General features: G+C 39.9%; 2 protein-coding genes across 2 annotated transcripts in view; both read right to left on the bottom strand.

Moving 5' to 3' along the window:
* The window catches only part of DNM3 (dynamin 3), a 636190-nt gene that overhangs the window by 291046 nt on the left and 321042 nt on the right, over positions 1-24102 (bottom strand). Inside the window, exon 15 of the mRNA XM_052654294.1 lies at positions 6236-6349. Coding sequence (XP_052510254.1) covers positions 6236-6349 — 114 coding nt within the window. The remainder of the gene's footprint in view (positions 1-6235; positions 6350-24102) is intronic.
* LOC128061894 (proline-rich protein 13-like) lies at positions 10695-11443 on the bottom strand. Its single transcript, XM_052654296.1, has one exon. The coding sequence runs from the start codon at positions 11353-11355 to the stop codon at positions 10930-10932; it is 426 nt and encodes a 141-aa protein (XP_052510256.1). The 5' UTR covers positions 11356-11443; the 3' UTR covers positions 10695-10929.

Raw genomic sequence — 24102 nt, 5'->3', positions numbered from 1 at the left:
CTGTCCTCACCCCCATATAAGCTCCTCCTTGACTTGGGGTATACACAATGACAGAATGCCATGGAGAGGATGAACCCAAGAAGAGGCCTACATAGCCCCTAAAAATGTGTGCAGGGCCACTTTTGTAATAATGCTAAAGGATAATATGGGCTTCCCTGGTAGCTCAGCTGGTAAAGAATCCACCTGCAATGCAGGAGATCCCAGTTTGATTCCTAGGGCCAGAAGACCCAATGGAGAAGGGATAGGCTACCTACTCCAGTATTCTTGGGTTTCTCTGGTGGCTCAGACAGTAAAGAATCTGCCTGCAATGCAAGAGACCTGGGTTCAATCCCTGGGTTGGGACGATTTCCTGGAAGAGGGTATGGTAACCCACACCAGTATTCTTGCCTATAGAGTCCCCATGGACAGAGGAGCCTGAAGGGCTACAGTCCATGGGGTCACAAAGAGTCAGACACGACTGAGCAACTAAGCACAGCACAGCACAAAGAATATATAGTCAAGTATCCAGTAGATAAATTATGTTTTCCATAAGCACATTGTATTATATAGATTCTCTGAAGATTACAAGTGGAAATAACATTGCCTAGGACATAGGTTAGAAACCTTTCTATTAAGATCATCTGTTAGTAACAGTACAAATATCATTACTGTAACATAGAATAATGGTTCAAAACATGCGGTCCACAGATGTTTGAAGATGTTCATGAATCCATCTAAAACTTAAGAATAGGGTAGTTAGTTACTTTAAGGATAGGGAGAAAGCAGGGAAAATGTTGGGGACCTACTATTACCATCACCAACTCTAGCTTAAAATTATTACATGGGGTTATCACGCTATTGCCTCTGCCATCTTGGATAGGAAATCACATAGTTTGATATCACCATCTCTAACTCACAGGCTGGAGGAGAGGTGGCATGGAAAAGTCCCACTGAAGAGACAGAATCTGAATTTCCTCTTACTCTCTGAACCATACCATTATCTGCTGAAAAAATTCTAGATCGCATACATCTTATCTCACAATAGGAAATGACAACAAATTGGAAATTAGAAGGCATGTGAGTCAAAGAATGACATTATTATTCTGTTCAGTTCAGTTCAGTTCAGTCGCTCAGTCGTGTCCAACTCTTTGTGAACCCATGAACCGCAGCATGCCAGGCTTCCCTGTCCATCACCAACTCCTGGAATCTACCCAAACTCATTTCCACTGAGTTGGTGATACCATTCAACCATCTCATCCTCTGTCATCCCCCTCTCCTCCAGCCCTCAATCTTTCCCAGCATCAGGGTCTTTTCAAATGAGTCAGCTCTTTGCATCTACATTATTGTAGGAGGGTGTAATATTACTTGCAATGATAAGAATAAATATATAAATGTGATACCTAAAAGTTTATAAAGGCACTTGTTAACATATGATTTCTTAGAGTTATACAAATTCCTTTTGAGGTGATTTGGTCAAGAATAGTCCCCATTTGATAAGCTAAAACAGAGGTTCAGAGAAGTTTGACTTGTTCCAACACTGGCAGTTAATCATAAAAAATTCACATTCTCTAGTATCTCACCCTTTTCACACCATTGTCTATAGGGTCTTTCGTTCAATTAATGTCACCCTGTAAAGAGTTTGAACCATTATTCTTTAATCACAACAACACTTCATAAGCCATTTACATTTACTACCTGTCATAAGTTAAATAAAACCATATCTATTTATATGACATAATATGCTATTTATTCAACAGCCAACTAGATCATAATGAAAACATATCAGTCTAAGTATATAATAAAGCAGAAATATGAAAGAACATAGAAACAAACAATAATTCTCTATGCTAATTTGAATGTAAATTATTAAATAAATGACAAACATGTAACTTAATAATATTATTTACAGGGTCACATTTGCTTTACTGAGAGAGAAAAACTACCATGGAACAGGATTTCCAAAATGGGTAGGTACTGATGTGAGAGATATCAGGGGAAAAAAATACAAACACTCAACTTACCAACAAACCAACTCCAAAAGTTGAGTAAGAACTCGTGCTTATTTTCACAAAGGAAAATTCTAAATTTGGGGTTTTCAAAGTTGCCCACAGAAACATGTTTAATCCATATCCAGAAGCATAGTTAAGCTATGACAGCAAGGCTGGTATGAAATCTAAGCATCATTTAAAACTGCTACTAAAGGGTGGGTGTTGAGGGAACAAATTCAAGAGGCCAGAGACTGATCACTACCTCTAAGCCCCACCCTCCTCACATTTCTCCTGACCTCCTTTCCCCATACCCACTCTTCCAGCCTCATCTCCCAGCAGATGCTAATAACTATTAATTGCATAACACTGAAGAGCAAGGAACAGTGCTGACACCTCACTTCTGTCCTACCAGCAGGCTCAACGGTGGCCTATGGTGGTAGGAAGAGCTAGTAAGAGAAACAGCACAGAATTGAGAACCAGGGTGACCATAACCAAGAGGCAGTAAGATAGGAATGAATGAGAATAGCTCCAGGGGAATAAGGCTCTGTCCCACTGACACAAAAACTTTGAAGATAAGGGTCTTGAGTCAGGCATTAATATTTGGAAATTTTCCTGTTTTTTTGAGCAGTTTTTAATGAGAAACAGTATCTAATAATTACAATATAGCTGTATGTGGCCCATCAAGTTGCGACCCTGAACTTGAGCTCTCCTCTCTCCAGCACAAGCCACCATCTTCTCTTGCTTCAACCACTGATACAGTCTTCCAGCTAGTCTCCCTTCTTCTCTTCTTGCTGACCCCACTCCATCCACATACACATTCCATTCCACACATCATGCTTAACCCAGCAGCCAGAGTGATCTTTCTAAAACAGAAATACAATCAGGTCACAGGTGGATGGTTTTCAATTATCCTCGGGATAAAATCCGAATCACTGGTGGGCCTGATGAGATACCTCTGATTTTACTTCTACTTCTCTGTCTTACCCCTCCTCTATCTTAGTGCTAAGCTCCCTGTCCACTCCCACCCTGGAGGGCTCTCCAATACAACCTTCTATACAGTTCATCATTCCAGGTTTTGCTGCAGTGTTACTTCCTTCCAAACACTCGATCTAAATGTTCCTCCTCCCATCAGTTTCTAGCTCATTGACCTATTTTCTTCAGAGCACTTAATATCTGATTTTGTATTATTAGTCTAGCAGTTAGCTCCACAGGGTACCAAACTTGCCTGTCATTTTCTCTTTTTTCAATTACTCTAAACTAGGAAAACAACCCTTTTCTTAACTTTCTGCACCTCAATCATCCCAATTTGTTTCAAGGGTCATTGTTACCCACCCCTGCCTCTCAAGACACACACATACAACCACCTTCCATATATATGCCTTTAATAAAAATGTTCTCTGGCACCCAGTTACTAACTGCACACGTGTATTTTCTGTTTATTGTAATCAAGTGCTCATGACAGAGCTTCAGCAGCACAGATTTTGTAAAAAGCTATTCTGAGTTTATAGCAGAGAGGAGGGGCTGACGGGTGACCATGAGCTCAACAAGCCCTCAAATCCTCCTCCTTCCCTGCAGAGAGCATCATGTGCCTTCAGACTGACTTGTTTCAGTACCCCCACAGCCAAACAATGACAACAACAAAACCCCTAAAGCCACACTCCAACAGTAGTGGCTAATCTGTCTTCAGAGCCCCTGATACTAGCACTCAGGGAAAGGTCAATGGCAGGATGCCTGGAATGCATCTTAATAAATCCTCAGTGGGACGAGGTTGACTAGGAAAACTCCAACACCTTGGAGGTTCTTGCCTCCATTTGTGGTTGAAGGCATAAACTCTGGAGCCAGACAGCTTATATTCACATTTCTGCTTTGTCATCAAGCAGTTGTGAGACCTTGGCAAGTGAGTTATTCTCACCAACACCAAGTGTTTTCCATAAGAAAAACTGAACCCAAAGAAATGACTTTTCAAAAGATTATGTTTTTTCCTTCATTTACTTACCTGAAAAATGAAGATAATTATAGTACTTATCGTTAGGATTATAATGTGGATTAAATGAGTCATCAGTGAAAGTTGCTCAATCATGTCCAACTCTTTGAAACCCAATGGACTATACAGTCTATGGAATTCTCCAGGTCAGATATGGGAGTGGGTAGCCTTTCCCTTCTTCAGGGGATCTTCCCAACCCAGGGATAGAACCCAGGTCTCCTGTACTGCAGGCAGATTCTTTACCAGTTGAGCCACAAGGGAAGCCCAAGAACACTGGAGTGGGTAGCCTATCCCTTCTCCAGCAGATCTTCCTGACCCAGGAATCAAACCAGGGTCTCTTGCATTGCAGGCAGATTCTTAACCAACTGAGCTATGAGGGAAGCAAATGAGTCATTAATCAATATAAAACTAGGAATTTCCTGGTGGTCCAGTGTTTAAGAATTCACTTTCCAATGCAGGGAATGTGGGTTTGATCCCTAGTTGGGGAATTAAGATTCCACATGCTGTGCACCAACTAAGCCCGTTAAGCGGCAACTAAGACCCGACACAGCCAAAAGTAAATGAGTATGTAAAGAAAAATAAATAAATAAAACTAGTTATAATTATCATGCTTCTTCAGCAAGGTCTTTCGCTTTCCCTGGAATAACTGAGAGAGACTCAGAGGCCAATCTGTATTCAAATGTACATAAATAATCACCTAAATGCTTGTAAGCAAATTGTGTCTAAGAGAAGATTTAGTAGGGCAACTGAACACAAAAGAAGATTTTCTATTTCCTGATGTTTATACCTAGGAAGGCATCTCAGAGCTCCAGAAGCTATAGTCTTTAAACATTGGAGCTTCCACAGAATTAAGAGAGTTATCTAAGCAGCCAGCCCAGGAAAGAAACCTGTGCTAATCCTCAGACTCATGACCAATGTCACATTTGACTGAAGTTAGTAAAATACATGACATAAACACTTGAAATAAAGCTTTTGAGTAGAAATTTCCTTTGAATCTTTGTGTAGCATTTGATTTCCTTTTAATTTGGACTTCCCTGGTGGCTCAGACAGTAAAGCATCTGCCTACAATGCAGGAGACCCGGGTTCAATTTCTGGGTCAGAGAGATCTCCTGTAGAAGGAAATGGCAACCCACTCCAGTAGTCCTGCCTGGAAAATCCCATGGACAGAGAAGCCTGGTAGGCTACAGTCCATGGGGTTGCAAAGAGTCGGACACGACTGAGTGACTTCACTTTCACTTTCACTGAAGAAAATGTAGTGGCCCTCAGTGGGTCATCTGATACTTATTCCACACACTATTGTGCACAAAGCACTTAGAACTAGTCAGGACACAAAGCTTTCCTCCAACAATTTGAGAAAGTACCTTGTAGTGCTTTCAAAAGCTATCTAGCCAAGAGTGGAAGGACTTTTAACTCTGAAATGCTTACCATTTACAGCCAAACACAATTGACAGTCTCACCTGTAAATAGTTTTGCCATCACAGAATATTCTTAACCAATGTTTGCATGCTGCGTTAAAAGCACCAAAAACTTCTCACCTCAAACCAGAGCTATTAAAATTTCCAAAACACTGCTGAATTTCCATTCATGCCCTCCCAAGTTTACCAGTATCCTTTTATAGTGCTTTAATGGCTCTGTAACACTGATTTTTGTGTGTGTGTGCTTTTCTAACTATCAGATTTAAATGAGTAGTAAGTCACAGGACCAAAATTATTAACATTTAACGTGAACCAGAACACCATAATTATCATAATTCATGCTTTTACATAGATATCAAATTCTCAAAGAAAAAATTTGTATAAACAATTATCTGGGACTCACTTGAAGACTAGTGATTTGGACATTTTCAAAAGCCTGTCATTTGAGACAGATGTCACAGCGACAATTCCAAAATGCTTTATTAACTCTGCATCACTGCTATTAACTTTGTTTCTATGATGATCTATTACCTTGAGTATTTTCAAAACATTATTTAATGAAAATAGCTTTCACTATATCAGTAACTTGCCATTCTTACAAAGAAGGAAGTTTTCAACTACAGGTCCCTAACTCCGTTCCTTTAGGTAAACAAACGTGAGTACATCACAGAAATAAAAGATATTTGAAGGAACTACTGTAAAATTTAAAATCTATGAGGAAAAAACAGTGTTTCTTCAAACAAACATCCCAAGCCAAGTCTTACTAAATGAAAACCACTAGCATCTCAAAACTGTATATCACAATAAAATCAATTCATCTGAAACAGAAGCATTTTAATTTTAAAAATTCTGTCACTTTTGTGACTTACCTCATCATCTTTGTACCAGGACAAACTCTCAGCAGTAAGGACAAACCAGTATCCCTTAGAGCCTCCTTTCATGATGCCAATGTTGCTGATGGTTAGCCATCCCTTGCGAATCACCTTCAAGAGAGCACAGATCGGCAGAGATGTTTAGTTTAATATAAGCCTATGGGGAACACAAGTCTCGTCCTAAGTTAAAAACAAGATACAAGTTACAGTAAGAACAGCATTGTTTCCTCAGAGCTCAACTTCTCTTAAACTATTCAAAATAATATATCTTCCAAAAGCCCAGATAACCAGAGGGAAGTCTCTCCCATCAAATGAACAAAATCAAATCAAAATTGCGGATTCGTGGGGATGGTGGAAGCACAGAGACTGAAACAGGAATAAAATACAGCAGATTAAATGCTTGTGCCTGGCCTATTTATGGCACTGCTGCTACAATTAAAATATATTTAGTTGATTGGATGAACAACAATAGATTCTCCATGCCCACTGTCTCTTATCCCTGTCCAGCCCACCGGCCCATTTATTTGCCTGGTTTGCATCTCAGAATTTCCACCAGAGACTGGCCACCAAATGGTGAAAAGAAAACACTCAAGCCAACGGCTCTCAACAGGCTGAATGGGAGAGAAAGCTGAAACAATACGCTAAAATTAAATGTTTGAAGTTTTTAATGGTGCAGATTTACCTATCTACTTCTAGTTGATTTTGCTAAGCTAAAGAATACCCAGAATCATCATAAAAACCTTTAAACAGTGTTTAACTTTTCAAACATTAACAACTTAGATAGAAATTATCTACAAATGGCATTTAACTGAAGATCTATTTTTTTCTCATGGTTGTTGCAAAGTTAAATTCTGTTTTCCATGTGGCATAGTTTACCATTTCCTCTATGCTAGATAATTTTTCTTGTCACAGAAATGAAATACTATATGGAACTGTAATATCATTCTAAATATTAAAAAAATCACCTTATACCTACATGTTCATTATGCTAGACATCCTGAAATATTTTTTAAAATTACTTACTGAATGACTAATGGGTGTCACTTCCTAAAGGTAAATGGAAATACCCTAATAATCAGATTTTATTTTTATATTTACATTTAATTTTTAAGTTTTCTAGTTGAAGAAGGAAAGCCAATTCTAGGGAAAATTGTGAAATAAGTCAAGGTCATTATTGATCTTCCAAGACTCATTCCACACTCCCAGTCTCAGTTACCCTTGATTTCCTGTTTCAGTACCTAGCAGCATCAGCTATTTTTCCCTTTTTAACTCTATAGACCCCCAGACAGAACCCCATTCAGGCCCACACTAAGGCAGTACAACTGTTTAAAATTACTCCTTCTTATCCTCTGCTTCAGAAAGAAGGAAACAATACTTCTCAAAGTATGGTTTATACCAGCTAATAAAATAAAATGGTTACAGTAAATAACCACTGGGATGCTTTCTAAAACCAGATTCTTGGGACAACTACAAATCCACATGAATCAGAATAGATACATATGAAACACAGGGAACTACAGATTAATGAGTCTTTTTCATACTAAAGTTTGAAAACCACTGCAAAATTTCATTTTCCTTACAGCAAATAATCTTATTTAATTTTTAGTAAGAAGGAACTGGTTATTTCCCAGTAAGACTGCTACCCACACCACCACAGCTTACAAACAGCATACTCAATATAGCCCGCTCAATGAAAGTATATTCACTATTTCATTTTATCAGGCATCTTGGATAAAGAAGAAGTATTCCAGACTCTACAAATTGCAATAAGAAAATCACCATTTCACCTGTTGATAGAACAGGCTGGCTTCATTAAGAAGAACCATGAATTCAGTCCAGCAAACATTTGCTAAGAACCTATCATACGTCAGTATGAGAAAGGTGATGATGCTACACCCTGCCGTCAAGAATTTTACAGTTTTATAGGGAAGGGAGATCCAGAAAGAGATAATTTCAAAGTAATAGTGTAACAAGAGATGTATGCTAAGTAAGAGAAGGATACTGGATACAACTTAAGAAATGTTAATAGTTAATAGGCTTTCCTTGGAAACATGGTAGCTCAAAAGAGCCTAACGGAATTCAAATTAGACCAGGAAGTAGTCCTGTCTGCCTGTTTATTTGTTCTCTATAAAGAAGGACAAAAAAAGAACACAATGAAAAAGAGCCACTTCACGCCGAAAATATGAGGTGGGATGAAGAAATTGAGGCTGCAGAGGTAAGTGGGGTAAAGTCAGAGTCAATCCAGTTCAACAGACCCCAAATTCTAGATAAAATTGGCAAAATAAAAATAAATTTCAAGTATACATGTAAATTTCTTAATATATATGACCATTGTACTACTAAACCGTGTACATCCACAGAAACATACAAAGAAACTTGAAAGTATGATATGAAGATGAAATAAATGTTTTATTTTTTTATTTTGTGGGAGAAATCTATTTGTTACGTTTACAACTTTGTTATTGACTTCTCTGTGTCACAGTGACAGTACTGGCATCAGCACACATACACACACGCACATACACACATTTTAAATACTAATACATCTTAACTGTTTTCTTGTTTTCAAGATAAAAATATGTATTTAGATGTTCTATTATATCCTCCTGCATTCCAGCGAATTTTCCATGCTCCCTGAGACAAACTAGGTTATGTAAGCTGCTGAAATAACCCAGGTGATAAATGAACAAGGTGTGAAGTAACGTCATGATGAAGAAAGCATAAGAATAAGTAAACCTATTGGACAAACACCTAGGAGACAAAATCAGTAGGAATAATGGCTGGATGAAAGCGGGATTAGTGGAAGGAAAGACTCTAGAACTGCACTGTACAGTAGCCACTAACAACATATGGTTTTTGAGCCTTAGTGACTAGTTTAATCTCAGATGTGTGATAAGTGTAAAATGCACAGTGGATTTTGAAAACTTAATACAAAATAAATATAAAATATTTCACTAAATGTTTTAAAATGTATCACATGTGAAAATGATAATATCTAAGATATACTGTGTTAAATAAAATGAGGCAGGTGAAATGAATATTAAGAATAGATTTTATTTAACACAGTGTATCTTAAATATCATTTATTAATCTGGCTTGCATTATATTTTTACTGGACACTGTGCTATTTATTCTAGAAAGATCCTGAAACTCATGGGGCTACCAAATCAGAAGGAGTAGAGGAAGAAAACCAAGTTTTAGAAGTGAGGGAGTTGACAGTGAATTCAGTCAAGGCCATGCTGAATATGAAGTATCTGTAGGAAACACACGGGCTTCCCAGGTGGTGCTAGTGATAAAGAACCTGCCTGCCAATGCAGGAGACATGGGTTTGATTCCTGGGCCGGGAAGATTCCCTGGAGGAAAGCATGGCAACCTACTCCAGTATTCTTGCCTGGAGGATCTGATGGACAGAGAAACCTGGCAGGCTACAGTACATTGAGTCACAAAGAGTTGGACAAGACTGAAGCAACTTAGCATGCATGCATATGGGAAATACAAATAGTTGTGACCTGACCTCTGATGCAAAATGGAAATGTTAGGACTGGACATTTAGACCTGTGAGTCATCAGTATATATACATAAGTGACAAGCATTGATAAAACTGTGTGAAATAGTAGTGGCTCACAGTGGAATCCTTGGGAAAATATAAGGTTGGTGCAAAAGTAATTTCAATTTTACATTGTTGAACTTTGCCATTTGATATTAGAATATATTCTTGAATAAATGTGATTAAGCTATACATCATTTTAATGAATATTTATTGCTTTATGTTTTTTGCTAATGAATTACTACTTGCTGTTTATTTTATATGTATTTTACACCTAAGAAATGATGTTAGACAAAAAGCAAATTCAAACAATTTTCTTATTCAAGTTCAAAATGAGTCATAAAGCAGTGGAGACAACTCGTAATGTCAACAATGCATTTGACCCAGGAACTGCTAATGGAATGTACAGTGCAGTAGTGGTTCAAGAAGTTTCACACAGGAGACAAGAATCTTGAAGATGAGGAACATAGTGCCAGCCATAGGAAGTTGACAACGGCTAGCTGAGAGGATCATCGAAGCTGATCCTCTCACAACTACAGAAGTTGCCTAAGAACTCAACATTGACCTCTCTATAGTCATTCGGCATTTGAAGCAAATTGGAAAGGTGAAAAAAGACTGACTGCCTCATTAGCTGACTGTAAATAAAAAAAATCAGTGTTTTGAAGTGTTGTCTTTTTTTTTTTTTTTCCTGCTGGGAAATGTTTATTTGCCACTGAATCCCCCAAGCATGCTACAATTATAAGAAAGGTACAGGTCGTTTTTCATTTCCATAACTCAATGTCCACAGCATCTCCTCAATCATAAGTATTACAAAAGAAAGTTCAAAAAAAAATCACATTTTACAGATCTTAGACTTGTCTTTAGTATTTTAGCTCAAATCTTACCATCTTCAAAAAACAGTTCTGTCAAACTCATCAGCTAAAAGTTCTATCCAAGCAGTGAGAAGATGGCCTTTGTTAGCCTGTGGCAATTCTTTTCTGATTTGTCCTAGCTAGTTAATGCTGAACAGCAGAATGAGGCTTAGATTGCAGGGGTTGAGGGGAAGGGGTAGCAAGAGTTACTTTCCCCCAGTACAAGATGGCATCTGAAGCTTGATGGGAGAGCTGAACTGGAGAGACTTGAGGGAAGGGTCCAGGCCCTGTATTCAGTCAGAGTCACTGCTGGAAGAGGAGGAGGAGGAGGAATGCTTGCCATGCTTATGGTGTTTCTGCTTCTTTTTATGAGCTTTCTTCATTTTCTTGTGCACCTTCTTGTCAATCACTATTCCTGGTCCTACTACACCAGGAACCAATGGATTCACAGGACACATGCCAGGGCCAGGTGGTGGGTATGGAGAGGAGTAGGGACCTGAGGGCTGGCATCCTGGATATCCTGGCTGTGGCACAGGATGACAGGGCCCACCAGGGGGAAAGGCTGGATTCCCCTGGGGTGCTCCTGGGGGAGTGGGAAAAGGGCCTGGAGGAAAGAGAGGGTTGGCAGGTGGTGGATGGGCAGGATTGCAACCTCCAGGATACCCAGCGTTAGGCGGGTGTGGATATGGTCCTGGCTGCCCAGCATTGGGATTCCACATGTTCAGATGTTTCCTTCAGCCCAGGAATGGAGAAAGAGGAGGACTGGGGTATCCAGACGTCCGGTCACCCTTACACCACTGCCTGGGCGGACTTCTGTCTTTTCTTATCCTATGCAACAACAATAAACCATGTCCTGATCGGATTGGGATATGTGATGCAAAATGGATTTTATATGACAACCAGTGATGACCAGCTCAGTGAATGGACCAAGAAGAAGCTCCAAAGCTCTTTCCAAAGCCAAACTTGCACCAAAATATGGTCATGGTCACTGTTTGGTGGTTTCCTGCCTCTCTGATCCACTACAGCTTTCTAAACCCCTGTGAAACCAGTCCATCTGAGAAGTATACTCAGCAAATTGATGAGCTGCACCAAAAATTGCCATGCCCCCAGTCAGCATTGGTCAACAGAAAGGGCCCAATTCTCCACAACAATGCCCAATAACACATCGCACAACCAATGCTTCAAAAGTTGAACAAACTGGGCTACAAAGTTTTGCCTAATCCATCATATTCACCTGAACTGTGGCCAACTGACCACTACTTCTTCAGCATCTATACAACTTTGTGCAGGCAAAATGTTTTTACAACCAGGAGGACATGGAAAATGCTTTCGAAGAGTTCATCAAATCCCAAAACATGGATTTTTATGCTATGGGAATAAACAAACTTATTTCTCATGGACAAAAATGTGTTCATTAAGATGCATGTGAGCCTAGTTATAAAGATCTAGAATTCAGAGTTCAAAACCATTAAGGAAGCCAAAGAAAGGCAAGGTGAATTTCAAGGAATGTGTGGCTGGGAGTATCAGATTCAGCACAGAAAGGGACATGTAAGGTGCAATGTAGACATCATAGTGTCTTAGCTATGCCAGTTGCAGTGAGGTGGTGGGATGAGTCAGAGTTCACTGGGTTGAAAAGTGAATGGGAAGTGAAAAATGGAGACAATGGCTAGAGAGAGCTCTTTCTAGAGAAGGAGGAAAGCAAGTTAAAACCAGAATAGACACAGAGTCAAAGAAGGTGCTTTTGCTGTTTTTGCGGTTGCTATTGTTTTTTGATTTGTGGATTTTTTTTTCTTTTTTGATATGAGCAAAAAAATTGAGTACATTTATTGCTTGAGGAGAAATAATAGGACAAGGTAAGAGATATAGAAAAAATGATGTAATGGCAAAGAAGATGGGAGTGGATGAGATGAAGAGCACAGGGAAGGGGCTGTCTTTGAACAGGAATGAAGCTGCCTGATCTTGTGAGTCTGGGAGGCTGAAAGAGTGAGGATAGATGTAGGTTCTCTGCATGGCAAAGCATCGAAGGTTGACAAAGGTTATAGTTGAGCTTCTGTTTCTCTTGATAAGAGAACAGACTGAATTATCTGCAGGAAAGTAAGGATGAGAAGTTGGAAAGAAGGCCTGAGCATAGTGTTAAGCATTGGGACAATCAGTAATTGAATGAGAGACAGCATAATAGGAATTAGTTTAAAGAAAAGAAAAGAGGTTGACAAAACACAACACTGAAAACCCCTAGAAGATAACATAGGAGAAAATCTAGATGACCCTTGGTAATATTATGCCTCTTAAGATACAACACCAAAAACACAATCTGTGAAAGAAATAAGCTGGTAATCTGAACTTCATTAAAGTTAAAAATGTCTACTCTGCAAAAGTCAGGATCAATGTGTTAGAACACAAGCCACAAATAGGGGGAAATGCTTGCAAAAAACATATCTGATAAAGGACTGTTACCCAAAATATACAAACAAATCTTAAAACTTGATAATAAGAAAACAAAAGATCCAATAAAAAATAGGCCAAAGACATTAACATACCTCAACAAAGATGCAGATGGCAAATTGGCATATGAAAACATGTTCACTATCACATGTCATCATTTCTGTCCTTTATTATGCCCATATTTGCATGATACGTTCCCTGGTATCTCCAATTTTCTGGAAGAGATCTCTAGTCTTTTCCATTTTATTGTTTTCCTCTACTTCTTTGCATTGTTCACTTCGGAAGGCTTTCTTATCTCTCCTTGCTCTTCTTTGGAACTCTGCATTCAGATGGATATATCTTTCCTTTTCTCCTTTGACTTTAGCTTCTCTTTTTCCAGCTATTTGTAAGGTCTTCTCACACAACCATTTTGCCTTCTTGCATTTCTTTTTCTTGGTGATAGTTTTGATTACTACATCTTGTACAATGTCATGAACCTCCGTCCATAGTTCTTCAGGCACTATGTCTATCAGATCTAATCCTTTGAATCTATTATCACTTCCACTATAAAATCATAAGGGATTTGAGTTAGGTCACATCTAAATGGCTAAGTAGTTTTCCCTACTTTCTTTAATTTAAGTCTGAATTTTGCAATAAGAAGTTCATGATTTGAGCCACAGTCAGCTCAGATCAATAAAGGACAGAAAGGTATGGACCTCACAGAAGCAGAAGATATTAAGATGAGGTGGCAAGAATATACAGAAGAACTGTACAAAAAAGATCTTAATGACCCAGAAAACCACAATGGTGTGATTACTCACCTAGAGCCAGACATTTTGGAGGCCAAGTGGGCCTTAGAAAGCACTACGAAGAAAAAAGTGAGTGGAGGTGAAGAAATTCCAGCTGGGCTATTTCATATCATAAAAGATGATGCTGTGAAAGTGCCTCACTCAATATGCCAGCAATTTGGAAAACTCAGTAGTGGCCACAGGACTGGAAAATGGTCAGTTTCCATTCCAATCCCAAAGAAGAGCAATGCCAAAGAATGTTCAAAACATGGCACGATTGCACTCATTTCACAAGCTAGCAAAGTAATGCTCAAAATCCTTCAAGCTAGGCTTCAACAGTACGTTAACCAGGAACACCCAAATGTTCAAGCTGGATTTAGAAAAGGCAGAGGAACCAGAGGTCAAATTGCCAACATTCTCTGGATCATAGAAAAAGCAAAAGAATTCCAGAAAAACATCTACTTCTGCTTCATTGACTACGCTAAAACATTTCACAGTGTCAGTTCAGTTCAGTTGAGTCACTCAGTCATATCATACTTTTTGAGACTCATGGACTGCAGAATGCCAGGCTTCCCTGTCCTTCACCAACTCCCAGAGCTTGCTCAAACTCATGTCCATTGAGTTGGTGATGCCATCCAACCATCTCATCCTCTGTCATCCCCTTCTCCTCCTGCCTTCAATCTTTCCCAGCATTAAGGTCTTTTCTAATGAATCAGCTCTTAGCATCAGGTGGCCAAAAGATTGGAGTTTCAGCTTCAACATCAGTCCTTTCAATGAATACTCAAAACGGATTTCCTTTAGGATGGACTGGATTGATCTCCTTTCTGTTCAAGGGACTCTCAAGAGTCTTCTCCCACACCACAGTTCAAAAGCATAAATCCTTTGGCACTCAGTTTTCTTTATGATCCAACTCTAACATCCATACATGACTACTGGAAAAACCATAGCTTTGACTAGACAGACCTTTGTCAGCAAAGTAATGTCTCTGCTTTTTAATATGCTCTCTAGGTTGGTAATAGCTTTTCTTCCACGGAGCAAGCGTCTTTTAATTTCATGGCTCCAGTCACCATCTGCAATGATTTTGGAGCCCAAGGAAATAAAGTCTGTCACTGTTTCCCCATCTATTTGCCATGAAGTAATGGGACCAGATGCCATGATCTTTGTTTTCTCAATGTTAAATTTTAAGCCAGCTTTTTCACTCTCCTCTTTCACTTTCATCAGGAGGCTCTTTAGTTCTTCTTCCCTTTCTGCCATAAGGGTAGTATCATCTGCATATCTGAGGTTATTGATATTTCTCCTGGCAATCTTGATTCTAGCTTGTGCTTCATCCAGCCTGGCATTTTGAATGATGTACTCTACATGTAAGTTAAATAACCAGGTTGACGATATACAGCCTTGACATACTCCTTTCCCAATTTGGAAGCAGTCCGTTGTTCTATGCCCAGATCTAACTGTTGCTTCTTGGCCTGCATACAGATTTCTCAGGAGGTAGGTAAGGTAGTCTGGTATTCTCATCTCTTGAAGAATTTTCCGTAGTTTGTTGTTATCCACACAGTCAAAGCCTTTGGCATAGTCAATAAAGCAGAAATAGATGTTTATTTCTGGAATTCTCTTGCTTTTCCTATAATCTGACAAATGTTGGCAATTTGATCTCTGGTTCCTCTTTTAAATCCAGCTTGAACATCTGGAAGTTCCTGGTTCACATACTGTTGATGTCTGGCTTGGAGAATTTTGAGCCTTACATTGCTAGTGTGTTGGACAAGTGCAATTGTGAGGTAGTTTCAACATTCTTTGGCACTACCTTTCTTTGGGATTGCAATGAAAACCGACCTTTTCCAGCCCTGTGCCCACTGCTGTGTTTTCCAAATTTGCTCACATATTGAGTGCAGCACTTTAACCGCATCATCTTTTAGGATTTGAAATAGCTCAACTGGAATTCCATCACCTCCCCTAGCTTTGACTGTATAGATTACAACAAACTGTGGAAAGTTCTTAAAGAGATGGGAATACCAGACCACCTTACCTGCTTCCTGCTATATGCAGGTCAAGAAACAACAGTTAGAACAGGACACAGAACAGACTGGTTTCAAACTGGGAAAGGAGTATGTCAAGGCTATATATTGTCACCGTGGTTCTTTAACGTATATGATATATGCAGAGTACATCATGCAAAATGCCAGGCTGGATGAAGCACAAGCTGGAATCTACATTGCTGAGAAAAATATCAATAACCTCAGATATGCAGGTGACATCACCCTCATGACAGAAAGTAAAGAGAAACTAAAGAGCCTCTTGATCAAAGTGAAAGAGGAGAGTGAAAAAGCGGGCTTAAAACTCAGTGTTCAAAAAACAAAGACTATGGCATCTGGTTCCATCATTTCATGGCAAATAGATGGGGAAACAGTGACAGACTATTTTCTTCGGCTCTAAAATCTCTGCAGATGGTGACTGCAGCAATGAAATTAAAAGATGCTTGCTCCTTGGAAGAAAAACTATGACAAATCTAAATAGTGTATTAAAAAGAAGAGACATTACGTTGCTGAAAAAAGTCCATATAATCAAAGCAATGGTTTTCCTGTGGTCATGTATGGATGTGAGTGTTGGACCATAAAGAAGGCTGAGTGCCAAAGAACAGATGTTTTTGAACTATGGTGTTGGAGAAGACTCTTGAGAGTCCCTTGGACTGCAAGGAGATCAAACCAGGCAATCCTAAAGGAAATCAACCCTGAATATTCATTGGGAGGACAGATGCAGAAGCTGAAGCTCCAATACTTTGGTCATCTGATGCAAAGAACTGACTCATTTGAAAAGACCCTGATGCTGGGAAAGATAAAGGGCAGGAGGAGAAGGGGATGGCGGAGGATGAGATGGTTGGATGGCATCACCGACCCAATGGACGTGAGTTTGAACAAGATTTGGGAGATGGTGAAGGACAGGGAAGCCTGGCATGATGCAATCCATGGGGTCCCAAAGAGTCGAACATGACTGAGTAACTAAACAATAACAAAATTGCAGCTTTATTCATAATTGCCAAAACTGGGTAATAACTGAGATGTCCTTCAGTAGATGAATGGATAAATAAACCATGGCACATCCAGATATTGGAATATTATTCAACATTAAAAAGAAATTAGCTATCAAGTCATAAAAAGACATGGAAAAATCTTAAATGCATATTCACAAGTGAAAGAAGTCAATTTGAAAAGCCTATATTCTGTATAATTCCAACTATATGACATTCTGGTAAAGTGAAAACCATGGAGACAATGGGCTTCCCAGATAGCACTAGTGGTAAAGGACCAGCCTGCCAAGGCAGGATACATAAGAGACAGGGGTTCAACCCCTGGATCAGGCAGATCCCCTGGAGAAGGGCATAGCAACCCACTCTGGTATTCTTGCCTGGAGAATCCCATGGGCAGAGGAGACTGACAGTCTACAGTCCATGAGATCAGTAGTTGTCAAGGGTCAGGTGGGAAAAGGGAGAGATACATAGGCAGAGTATATAGGGTTTTTAGGACTTCCCTGGTGGCTCAGAGGTAAAGAATCTGCCTGCAATGTGGGAGACATAGGAGGATCCCCTGGAGAAGGAAATGGCAAACCACTCCAGTGTTCTTGCCTGAGAAATCCCAGAGATAGAAGAGCTGGCAGGCTATAGTCCATAGGGTCACTAAGATCAGACATGACTGGGCGACTAACACACAGACATAGAATTTTTAGGGCATTGAATATACTCTGATACTATATGGATATATATCATTATATGTTTCTCCAAACTCATAGAATGTATAACACCAATAGTGAACCAGAAGGTAAACTATGGACTTTGGGTGATTATGATGTGTCCATGTAGGTTCATCTTTGGTTTAACAAAAAATGTACCACTTTGGTGAGTGATGTTGATAATGAGGGAGGTTATGTATGTGCGAGCACAGTGGAAATATGAAAAAAATCTCTGTTTCTGCCTCTCAATTTTGTTGTAAACCTAAAACTTCTCTAAAAACATAAGGTCTTAAAAATAATGGCTGAAAGCTGAGAATAAAGACCATAAACTGCAGGGCCACAATCAGCAATTACATTATCACCTCTAAAAGCACTCTGCACACTTGATGTAGAAAAAGTGAACGTAAGTGGGAACTGATCCAGTGTTCTAGACCCAAGTGACCAAAGTTCATGGATGTAAAGATGTTGAAGGTTTTCAACACCCATTTCAATGGATTTAGGTGATCATCCATTTAATCTAAGTCAGGCAGAAAAATGAGGCCAGGAGGGAGCTAATAGAGAGGCAGAAAATAAACAACAACAAAAAAGGCAGGTAATACATTGATCAGGTGTCCCCAACCCTGAGGTCATGGGCCAATAACGGTTTATGGCCTGCTAGGAACCAGGTAGCACAGCAGGAAGTGAGTGGTGAGCGAGCAAATGAAGCTTCATCTGCAGGTCCCCAGTGCTCCCATTATCACTGGAACCATCCACTCCCTTCCCACGTCCATGGAAAAACTGTCTTCCATGAAACCAGTCCCTGGTGCCAAAAAAGTTGGGGACTGCTGATGTAGGTAAAGGCAAAAATAGAGTTTGGAGAATTTAAGATGACGTGAAGCAATGAATTGCTTGATCTTATTGGCATCACTGGATTCACCTGTCAAAGATGCACTATTTCTAGAAGTATTGACCGTTATAAGCAAAATGGATATTTTATTAAATATCATTTAGTCCTGAGCTTTATGGAAATTATGAAGTACCACTGCTGCTAAGTCACTTCAGTCGTTTCTGACTCTATGTGACCCCACAGACGGCAGCCCACCAGGCACTCCTATCCCTGGGATTCTCCAGGCAAGAACACTGGAGTGGGTTGCCATTTCCTTCTCCTATGCAGGAAAGTGAAAGTGAAGTCACTCAGTCGTCTCTGTCTCTTAGCGACCCCATGGACTGCAGCCCACCAGTCTCCTCCGTCCATGGGATTTTCCAGGCAAGAGTACTAGAATGGGGTGCCATTGCCTTCTCTGATGAGGTACTAATAAGAGCTAAAATTAAATTTGCAAAGGCACCATAGGATTTCCAGACAAGAATACTGCAGTGGGTTGCCATTTCCTCCTCCAGGGGATCTTGCCAATGCAGTAATCATACACACATCTCTATGTGTGACATTATGTGTGTCTCTTACTTTCTATGACATTAATCATTTTAATTACAATAGGCTTTCTCACTTGGAAAGAAAAGGAGGATTATAATTACAGTTGCCATGCTGTGAGTACACGTGGCCCACATCCCTTCACAGGAATCCCATGGAAGTGTGTTCAGTGCTGAATGCTGTCAGCAAGCAGTTGTCATAAAAATGTTTAAGAAGCTCTAGTCCAATCCCAATCCCTCCTAGGGTAGGGGGTGGGGGAAAGCATATTGGTCACAAATGAACTTCCCCCCTCAATGACAAACAACTCAAAGTAAGAATTAAGAAAGAGAAATTCCTAATGTACTTTTCCACAGAAGAATTGAGGGAGAGAAAAATCACAAAATCAGGGAGAAACACTGGAACAAAAGAAGAAAAGACAAGTATTAAGGAAAACTGGTCAAAACACAAGAGATATAAATACTAAAGGGAAATTAGTTGAACAAAACAAAGTGAAGGAGCAAGAAAAGGCAAAAACTAATAAAATTTTAAAAGAATGTTAAGACAAATGGGATTGACTGTGGTCTCTTCATAGAAAAAGATATAATACATTAATTTGGTATTCAAATTTAAGATTACCAAAATAAATCCATCAACATTTAGTACAATAACCATTTACAGCCTCTTCGTGTTTGAATATCAAATTCTGTCTTGAGTGTCCAAGTAAACAAGACCATAAATATATAACTGGAAGGGACCTTGAGAGCTGAAAGGGCATGTCCTATTTGTAAGGCTTGAAGCAAACCATCTTTAAATATTTATTGCTATAAATATGACCCAAGCTTTTTTTGCCAAATAGAGATACTTAGAAAGTGGAAGAGGGAGAGTGGAGTGGCCCACCCCTTTCCTTAGTGGTGAGCCTGTATGTTCTAGTTAGTTCCTCCATGCCATGAATTCAGGCCCTGTCAGGGTTGGCAAAATCTGTATCTTAGGGACAACTTCAGACTTCAACATCTGTCTGGCACACTGGATCGTAAAATTAAAACACAAGACAAGGAATAAAATTATGGGAAGAAAACAGTACATGTGGAAAAGCTTTGGGCCTTGAACTTTGCGAGCAGGGCATTCTGACCTTGGCTTAAGTTTTGGTAGACCATACAAGTTTTTCTCAGCTTGGCAGCTGGCTTTTAACTGTTGCAGCCTATATGTGGAGGTTATAACCACAGACTTTCATATTTCGATCTTGGGAGATTACAAAAGGCTTTAACCATAGGTGAGTAGCTGCTTCTATAAAGGTAGTTCACACACCACAGGGCTGACATTGGGGGATGTACAAAACTGCAGAGGCCCAGCAAGGGCACAGGCCAGGCAGGTCAACTGGCTAGTTAGGAGGGACCTTCCTTTGAGAACACAGACCTCCTCAGGACATAGGCTGCTCATCCTTGAATTTGACCAACAGAGATTTTCCTAAACAGGTGTGCCTGGGGCAAGAATTCAAATCTAGGAAGAAAAGTCTTTCTAAATAAAGGCCTGATAGACTTCAGGAGGGAGAATTAGACTTGCTATGTTTAAACTGTACTGCAGTTGAGGTTCATATATATTAACAGAGAACTCGAAGGTCTAGCTTTAGTTTACTGGGTTGGCCAAAAAGTTCGGCTAGTGAATGTGTTGTTCAATTAAGTTCTTGGTGAAAAAGAAAGGTCTTTATTTTTTTTACATAAAGCTGAATGAACTTTTTGGCCAGCCCAATATTCGAGGGCAGGGAGGGGAGTAGGAAGAGTTAGGGACTTCCCACATAGCACTACAGTAAAGAATCAGCCTGCCAGTGCAGGAAATAAAAGAGTCATGGGTTCAATCCCTGGTTGAGGAAGATCCCCTGGAGGAAGACAAGGAAACCCACTCCAGTATTCTTGCCTGAAGAATCCCATGGACAGAGGAGCCTGGCAGGCTACAGTCCATAGGGTCACACAGAGTCAGACACTATTGACGCAACTTAGCACACATGCATGCAGGAAGGGTTAGATTAGCTGCCCTCAGTGCCATCCTTTATCCCAGGCCAGGGCAAGAAGGGAACTGTGCTCTTAACTGTCTTGCTTATTCAGACTCAAAAGAGTCAATTCCACACCCCCACCCCAGCCTATGTTCTCAAACTTCTCTGGCTTCATCATCTAAGCAAAAGAAAGTCTGCTTATATAACAACAGACAGAGAAACAAAACCCAAAGGGAAGTAAAAATTACGTTTTAAATATGCTTCACCAGAGAGAAAGGTAACTCAAATATGACCTGGTGACTGGGTCTGCCATGGTTGCAAAGTCCTAAACTTTGAAATAGCAATGTTTCAAGCTTTCTTCTCCAAGACTAAATATGTGGATGGCTTTCCCTATTTATGCACAGAGTAGCAATATTTAACTTACAGAGAGATCTCCCCCAATACATTTATAGGTTCACAAACTAGAAGAAAAACTGACTGACAGCAGGGTAGGGCTAAAACCAGAAAGATTTTCTGTCTACCCTCTTAATTCATACCTCTGAAAGTCTGCTATCATCAGTGCCTATATCTATGAAAAAGGTCTAGAAATATAATGTAACCTGCTGCTGCTGCTGCTAAGTCGCTTCAGTCATGTCTGACTCTGTGCAACCCCATAGACAGCAGCCCACCAGGCTCCCCCATCCCTGGGATTCTCCAGGCAAGAATACTGGAGTGGGTTGCCATTTCCTTCTCCAATGTAAGAGTCTATTTGTCTTATTAAATTTGGTTGTGGTGGACCTGGTGCTGGGATTATCTTTTCTGTGCCCTCTTTGCTTTATTTATGAAGGAACACAAGAGACTATTTCAACTTCAAAAGCCCAGAAGGAACAACCCATTTTATGGAGGCCAGATCAGGGTACAGCTGCTGAAAGAATGCCAACTCCACCGGGGCAACAGAGACCCAGAAAGGAAGAACTGCAGGATGACTTTAATATGATGTTCCACAGCTATTTCAGACTTTGCAAATTCCTTCGGAAATGTAATCTTTGGACTTTAATTTCGGATAATTTCATACTACAAGGGGGCTCATCATCACAAGGAGGACACGTCTATTTTGTTGAGATTTTATTACTGGGTGTAATGCTTTATATTATCGATATCATGTGATCACTGCAGAATCTTTGATGGGCTAGGGGGAAAATATGGCTGCATGTAATTTGAAATAGGAAATAAAATAGGGAGGAAACACATGACCTGGAACACAAACTATGCCTTGGAGTGAACTTTATTCACGTGCCATCTAGACTCATTTCAGAATCCTCTAACCACTAGTGGTCTGAGGAGGATGTCCGGACAAGCCATGTATAGCTTTGGAGGAGATGCTTCTAGAAAGTAGTAGCAGGGCTGATAGACTGTTGATCTCTTCCCCCAAAGGAGGCTAGCCACACTCATAGTTAACCACTACCTTAATGGTTAAACTTAATGGAATAAAAGGTGCAGGAAGGCTGAGGAATCCCTCAAGGGGTTGGGGGATAAAGACAGCACACCTGTTGTTTCCTCACTTGTTCCAGCCATGGAGGAGGAAGGTGACTTCTCAGACTGGGAAATCTAGACGAATAAATAGAGAAGTATAGTTCCAGGGCCATTCCCTCCTCTACTCTCTCCCCTATTCAACTTTGGAGCTAGCTTGCCCACAGAAAGCACACCCTGAGGAAGAAAGGGGTTCATGCGTGCAATTTTTTTTTTTTATAAACTACATTGTTCAAAGTGTACAAATTAAGTTTTGACATAATGTTTATATCTTTTAAACCATCTCTAGAAATCAAGATGGTAACATTTTTATCATTCCCAACAGCCTGTTCATAACCCCTTGGTATTGCCACCTCCCAGCCTTCTCTCGTTTTTTTGGTTTTTTTTTTAGACTGTTATTATTATTTTTTAAGTTAATTTATTTATTTTAATTGGAGGCTATTAAATACTTTACAATATTGTGGTTTTTGCTGGTTTTATTGTGGTTCTACAGTATAAGTGGCTTTTGCCATATATTGACATGAATCAGCCATGGGTGTACATGTGTTCCCCAACCTGAGCTCCCCTCCGACCTCCCTCCACATCCCATCCCTCTGGGTCATCCCAGTGTACCACCCCTGAGCACCCTGCCTCATGCATCGAATCTGAACTGGGGATTCATTTCACAGATGATAATATACATGTTTCAATGCTATTCTCTCAAATCATCCCACCCTCACCTTCTCCCACAGCGTCCAAAAGACTGTTCTTTACATCTGTGTCTCTTTTGCTGTCTCGCATATAGGGTCATTATTACCATCTTTCTAAATTCCATATACATGCGTTAATATACTGTATTGGTTTTCTTTCTGACTTACTTCACTCTGTATAATAGGCTCCAGTTTCATCCACCTCATTAGAACTGATTCAAATGTATTCTTTTTAATGGCTGAGTAATACTCCATTGCGTATATGTACCACAGCTTTCTTATCCATTCATCTGCTGATGGACATCTAGGTTGCTTCCATGTCCTGGCTATTGTAAACAGTGCTGCAATGAACATTGAGGTACACGTGTCTCTTTCAATTCTGGTTTCCTCAGTGTGTATGCCTGCCCAGCAGTGAGATTGCTAGGTTGTATGGCAGTTCTATTTCCAGTTTTTTAAGATATCTCCACACTGTTCTCCATAGTGGCTATACTAGTTTGCATTCCCACCGACAGTGTAAGAGGGTTCCTTTTTCTCCACGCCCTCTCCAGTACTTACTGTTTGTAGACTTTTTGATAGCAGCCATTCTGACTGGTCACGTGTGCAATTTTAAGAGATAAGTTTAATTCAGGGACATGTTGAAAGGTTTTTCTCACCTAAGACACTTGATAAGTCAGTCAATCCACAAGTATGGAATGCCTAGGATGGACCAAGACCTGAGCGAGGAGCTCTGCCCCTTTGTCCACAGATGAGAGCGAATGTGACAATGCCCAGGTGAGTCTCACCAGTGGGCTGACATAACGTGAAAAATATGAACTTATGACTGGGATAAAGAAGCTGTGGAAACAAGCAAAGCAAAGCATATATAAAGGGATTTAAAGAGTAATCAAATTAAAATACAAAATAATCACATATTTGCTGAAATATTGTTTTGTTCTCAAGATTCTATAAAGTACCACTATGAATGA

Source organism: Budorcas taxicolor, chromosome 16 (genome assembly GCF_023091745.1).
Source record: "Budorcas taxicolor isolate Tak-1 chromosome 16, Takin1.1, whole genome shotgun sequence".
In the NCBI taxonomy this organism is placed as follows: Eukaryota; Metazoa; Chordata; class Mammalia; order Artiodactyla; family Bovidae; genus Budorcas; species Budorcas taxicolor.
This window is presented reverse-complemented; position numbering and strand designations above follow the sequence as displayed.